This window comes from Protobothrops mucrosquamatus, unplaced genomic scaffold, assembly GCF_001527695.2.
Source record: "Protobothrops mucrosquamatus isolate PMUCROS unplaced genomic scaffold, P.Mucros_1.0 scaffold3133, whole genome shotgun sequence".
NCBI classification, from domain to species: Eukaryota; Metazoa; Chordata; class Lepidosauria; order Squamata; family Viperidae; genus Protobothrops; species Protobothrops mucrosquamatus.
This window is the reverse complement of record NW_015389134.1, coordinates 7,554-13,710: the sequence shown is the minus strand read 5'-3', so window position 1 is coordinate 13,710 and position 6,157 is coordinate 7,554. Positions and strand designations below refer to the sequence as shown.

General features: G+C 54.1%; 1 protein-coding gene across 1 annotated transcript in view; it reads left to right on the top strand.

Moving 5' to 3' along the window:
- LOC107297076 (neurogenic locus notch homolog protein 1-like) overlaps positions 1–6,157 on the top strand; it is a gene marked incomplete at both ends in the record, with an annotated part of 83,538 nt that overhangs the window by 70,135 nt on the left and 7,246 nt on the right. Inside the window, 5 exons of the mRNA XM_015826434.1 lie at positions 271–390; positions 2,734–2,886; positions 3,454–3,682; positions 4,084–4,285; positions 5,861–6,014. Of these exons, the coding sequence (XP_015681920.1) occupies positions 271–390; positions 2,734–2,886; positions 3,454–3,682; positions 4,084–4,285; positions 5,861–6,014 (858 nt within the window). The remainder of the gene's footprint in view (positions 1–270; positions 391–2,733; positions 2,887–3,453; positions 3,683–4,083; positions 4,286–5,860; positions 6,015–6,157) is intronic.

Here is a 6,157-nt window from a genome sequence, read left to right as displayed (position 1 = left end):
TCATATCATATCATGGGGCTGCTAGCGCCGGTGCGAGGCTCACGGCTCGGCTAGCACCAGCGCAATGGAGGGTGAGCGCGTGCGCACACTGGGCCAGCCACTCACACGGCCCAGTGGCCAAGAGGCCCCAGCCCGGCCCATCGGTTGGGGACCTCTGCCCTAGATGCAGCCCAGGGCTTCTTGGGCAACAGGATGGCAAGGAAGAGGCCTCCGTGCCAGGTAAGGTGGACAAAGGGCTGCACCCAACCTGGGTGTTCTTTCCAACCGTAGGCCCCACCTGCCGGGAAGTGCTGGCGCCCTGCGCGGAGGGTCCCTGCAAGAATGGCGGCCAATGCAGAGAGTCGGAGGACTACGAGAGCTTCTTGTGCACCTGCCTTCCGGGATGGCAAGGTAGGGGGGGGTGTCGTGGCTTTGCAGCGCCCCCTTGGGGTTTCTGATGGGTCACCGTTCAGGCAGGCAAGGGCAGACTCCAAAAGGCGAGCTATGGGGAAAGGAAGTAACCTTTCAGAACCAAAGTAGCAGAGTTGGAAGGGACCTTGTAGGTCAGTGGTGGCGAACCTATGGCACGCGTGTCAGAGGCGGCACTCAGAGCCCTCTCTGTGGGCACATGCGCCATGCCCTGGAGATGGCAACTGTCCCTCTTCAACCAGCCTCCCGCTGACTCGCCGAGGTCCCACATGGCCGGATGCATCCCAGCACCCATGTGCTCGCTGGCCTCTGTGTGCAGGGGCCGATGGTGTCAGGCAGCAGCCACCCCCGGCCCCTGCCTCACCTTGCCCTGTGACAATGGCACCCCTGCCCTGCCTCACCTCGCCTCGCCTCTCCCCGCAGGACGAGCCTCCTGCCCACCGCCCCACCTGCCAGAGACCCCCTGGATCTCCCCCAACCTTGCCTGGCCCCCACAGGCGTCCCTCCCCACAAGCAACATCGAGGTGACCATGCCCACCTTGGCCACACCCACCCAATCTGCCATGACCACCACAGCCATGCCCACCCAGTGGGCCACGCCGACCTGGCACCCGGCGATAAATAACTGGGTTTTGGGTTGCAGTTTGGGCACTCGGTCTCTCAAAGGTTCGCCATCACTGTTGTAGGTCATCTAGTCCACCCCCCTGCCCAAGCAGGAGACCCTACACTGTTTCTGACAGAGGTTGTCGGGTGAGCAGCTTGACTGCATCTTGGTGGATACAGACCTGTAAAGCAGTGTTTTTCTCAACCTTTCAGCTCTAAGATATCTGGACGACCATTCCCAGAATCCCCCACGGCTGGCTGGGGGATTTGGGGAGCTAATCCAGACGTTTTAAAATTGCCAAAGTTGAGAAGACTGCTATAAAGAGCAAAGTATTTATTTCGATAGCTCGTATTTAGGCTTTGCGCCAGCTCAGCCTTTTAAATTGCATATCCCTGCTCTGGATATCTGCAGAATTCTCTCCCAGAATTCTCATCGAGTAGCTACACCGCCTGGGGAATTCTGGGGAATTCTGGACGTCTTCTGCGTTTGAGCTAATTAATGGGCTTAAATAATTGTGAACGTAGACATCCCCAATCCAGTCTAACAATGTTGAACGGTTTTTATAGTATGGAGGCGAACATTTTGATCCCTCCTCCCTCTGCTGCGCTAATTTCATTTTTTTATATGCTCTGCACATACATTGAGACGGCAAGTCTAAACCATTAGCTGATGCTTAATTAACTGTTTCTCAATCCTAATTGGTCTTCATTAGCCAATTAATTAAACCCCTCAGAAGAGCCCTGCTGGGTGATGGTCCCACAGTAACCACGCAGACATTCTCAAATATGGAGAGTGTCGTCTCTTCCACTTTAGCGTTTCAGGCTCAAAGTAGGAACAGTGGCGGCCTCTGCTCCATCATCCGACTTCAGTTATCTCCGTAGATGCCTCTGTCTCCTGTGGCTGTAAAGTCCTCCATATAGTTAGAGCAGAGCTGTTTTTTTAAATCTGCTGCTTTGTAGACATGCATTTGCAAACTCTGGTAAAGATTTAGAGCATGGATTGGGGACGGGGGGACGGGGGCAGTTTGGCCTTGCCCTGCAAGACGCAAAAATGATTTTATATCTCCTTTCCCCTGTCACCATCCGGGGCGGTGGTGCTTTTTTAGAAGCTGCTCATCCACCCCTCTCTGAAATGGGCCACTACTGGCAAACTTCTGTAAAAGATGAAAGTGGTACTTGAGGTCATTTGCATGACACAATGGCGTGGTCAATCAGAATAGAGCTGGGAGGGACCTTGGAGGTCTTCTAGTCCAGCCCCCTGCTCAAGCAGGAGAACCTATGCCATTTCAGACAAGCGACTGTCCAGACTCTTCTTAAAAACCTCCAGGGATGGAGCACCCACAACTTCTGGTGGCAAGCTGCTCCACTGGCTAATTGTTCTCATGGTTAGGAAGTTTCTCCTTAATTCCAGGTTGCTTCTCTCCTTGATTGGTTTCCATCCATTGTTTCTTGTCTTCCCTTCTGGTGCTTTGGAGAATAGCTTGACCCCCTCCTCCTTGTGGCAGCCTTTCAAATACTGGAAGAGTGCTTTCACGTCCCCCCTAGTCCTTCTTTTCTTTAGACTAGCCAAACCCAAATCCTGCAGCCGTTCTTCATATGTTTTAGTCTCCAGGCCTTGGATCATCTTAGTCGCTCTTCTCTGCACTTTTTCCAAAGTCTCAACATCTTTTTTGTAATGTGGAAACTGCAGCATTCCAAGTCTGGTCTCCCTTTGCTTCTCAGGGCAAACGTGTGAGATTGACATCAACGAGTGTGTGAAGAGCCCCTGTCGGAATGGCGCCACGTGCCAAAACACCAACGGGAGCTACCGCTGCGTGTGCAAATCTGGCTTCACCGGGGAGAGCTGTGAAACCGACATCGATGACTGTCAACCCAGTAAGAATAGCCCAGGAAACAAACTCCCAATTAGGGCCTGTCCCGGGTGGGCCCCAAGGATTAACTGAGCTGGGGGGGGGAGGGGGGCAGGAGCATCCGGGCAGCCGATCTGGTGCCCTTCCAAGCTGCTCTTTCAATGGGGAAAACTGTCTGCCCCCCCCCACTGTCCTCCTCACCATCTGGGCACGCAGGAACATATCTGCAGGTCAGCTGCTTGGGGAAGTTGGTCTTGGGGACATGGGAGGGAAAAAGGGCTGTCTCCCTTTGCAAAGTGTGTGTGTGTGTGAGAGAGAGAGAGAGAGACAGACAGACATCCCTTGGCTTCTTATTCCAGAAATACTGCACCATGGATTTAAATTCCTGGAAGGCAGTTTCCAGGCCTGCTAGAAGCAGGGATCCAGAGGTGTGGGGTTCACTTTCCGGGGTGTGTGTGTGTGTTGAAGAGGGCATGGGAGGCAGGAACGCTCCTGCACTGATTGGGAGGGCGCCCCACAGACCCCCCCCTTCCCTCCTCCTGGTGTTCTGAATGCGATGCCAGTCTGCTTCTCTCTCTCTCCCCCCCCCCAGATCCCTGCCACAATGGGGGCTCCTGTTCTGACGGCGTCAACGGCTTCTTCTGCAACTGCCTGGCAGGCTTCCAGGGCCCCAAATGCCAGGAAGACATTGACGAGTGCGCCAGCAACCCCTGTGAGAACGGGGCCAACTGCACCGACTGCGTGAACAGCTACACCTGCACGTGTCCGTCCGGCTTCAGCGGGATCCACTGTGAGCACAACACTCCCGACTGCACGGAGAGGTAGGTTGGTCTACGATGAGCTTTCCCCCGTCTTGACAACTTAAAGATGGGTAGACTTCAGCTTCCAGATTTTCCCAGCCAGCCAGGAATTCTGGGAGTTGAGGTCCACCCGTCTTCAGGTTGTCAGGGCTGAGAAATGCCGATCTAGGATCTGCCAGATGGGTCAAAACAGACCCCTTGTTATCTAAGGCTTCATGCAAGGTCTAGCGCAGTGTTTCTCAACCTTGACAATTTTAAGGCATGTGGACTTCAACTCCCAGGCTGTGGAATTCTGGGAGTTGAAGTCCACATGCCTTAAAATTGTCAAGGTTGAGAAACACTGCACTAGCATCTCTGCTTCCAGGAGGGGTCAAGTCAGGCCAGGGGTGGGTGACTCTCTCTCTCTTCCTCCTGTCACTCAGCTCCTGCTTCAATGGGGCCACCTGTGTGGATGGCATCAACACCTTCACCTGTGTCTGCCCACCTGGCTTCACCGGCATTTATTGTGAGCACGACATCAACGAGTGTGACTCCAGGCCTTGCTTGAATGGGGGCACGTGCCAGGACAGCTACGGGACTTACAAATGTGCCTGCCCACAAGGCTACACCGGACTCAATTGCCAGGTAACCAGCAATTCCACTTCCTGCTCCAGGTGGAATATTTGCTCCGGGTTTTCAAGGAGGGGGAGGAGGACATACAGGTAGTCCTCGCTTAGTGACCCCCAACTGGCATGGGCAATGTGGCCATTAAGCGAAGCGGCTGCCAGCCCATCTCACTTCAGCTGTCCTGTGCTGTACAGACCTGCAAGGGTTGCAAATGCAATGGCCATAAGGTTATTTTTTTTTATAGCCGCCATAACTGAGAACCCTCCCTAAACAAGGCAGTCATTAAACGAGGACCGTCTGCAATGTCAGGCACCTCTGGGGAAGAACACGTTTTAAGGATCGAGGTTGAAGTGGAAGGAAAGAGGCAGGGAAGCACTTGCAAACATTTTGAACAGCAACACTTTTGCTCCGTCCGTCAGTTATTTCACAGGGTTGGTTATTAGTATTGCTTTATACAGCCTTTAGTGAGGCCACACCGGGAAGGCCGCATCCAGTTTTGGTCACCACATTATAAAAAAAGATGTTGGGACTTTGGAAAAAGTGCAGAGAAGAACAACTAAGATGATTAGAGGCCTGGAGACTAAAACATATGAAGAACAGCTGTTGGATTTGGGAATGGCCAGTCTAGAGAAAAGAAGGACGAGGGGGGACATGATAGCAGTGTTCCAATATCTCAGGGGTTGCCCCAAAGAAGAGGGAGTCACCTTATTCTCCAAAGCCCCTGAAGGCAGAAAAAGAAGCAATGGTTGGAAACTCATCAAGGAGAGAAGCAACCTGGAATTAAGGAGAAACTTCCTGACAGTGAGGACAATTAAGCAGTGGAACAGAAGTTGCCTTCTGATGTTGTGGATGCTCTGTCACTGGAGCTTTTTAAGAAGAGACTGGACAGAAATGGTCTAGGCCAGGGGTAGGCAACCTTGGCTCTTTTATGACTCGTGGACTTCAACTCCCAGAATTCCCAGAATTCTGGGAGTTGTTGTCCACGAGTCATAAAAGAGCCAAGGTTGCCTACCCCTGGTCTAGGCTCTCCTGCTTGAGCAGAGGTCTCTTTCAGCTCCGTTCTGATTGACCTCGGCACCCGTGGGGCTCCCCCAAAGCTTGGCCTTATGGGGACAAATGCCCCACTCGCCCGATCAATGGATAAGCCTCCGTGCGCCCTCTAGAGGCGAGCCCCAACTCTTCCTGGCTGTTCAGCACATTGGAAAGGTTTTTGAGCATTGCAGAATGTGACAAGGATCGGTCCCACAACCAAGAGAATTGGGGCTGCCAGCATGTTCAGCGGTGGGCAGTTGGCATCTGTGCGGGCCTTCTGCCGGAAGCGTCTCTGGAGTCTGCACGAGGCAGTCGAGGTGTATTTGGGCTCCTCGTGGAGTCGCAGGCGACAGAGGCCTGAGATACGGCCAAAATGAGAAGCGGGAGGGGAGCTCTCACTTCCTGTCCCTGGCAGCCTCTCTGGGGGGCTGTCCCTCGCTGGGGGTGCTCTCCGAGACGTCGCTCAGCTTCCGCTTAGCCTGCGGCCGCCTCAGCACAAAAGGATACCTCTTCTGTCCCCTCACCGCGTGCGCCATCCTCTTCCCCCCCTTGTCTCTGCAGAACCTGGTCCGCTGGTGCGAGTCCTCTCCCTGTAAGAACGGAGGCAGGTGCTGGCAGGTCAGCAATCACTACCGCTGCGAGTGCCTGAGTGGCTGGACCGGCCTGTACTGCGACATACCCAACGTCTCTTGCGAGGTGGCCGCGCGACGGCAAGGTGGGTCCTGCTTCCTGCTCCGTGTCCTGACCTCCATGCTGGAGGATGGAGGGAGGACTTTCAGCAGGTGCCTCCCTCCAGGGTCCTCGGTCTCTGTCCAGGTGGAGCGTTGCCGATTCCGGGCAACTCTTTCTTTTTTTTTT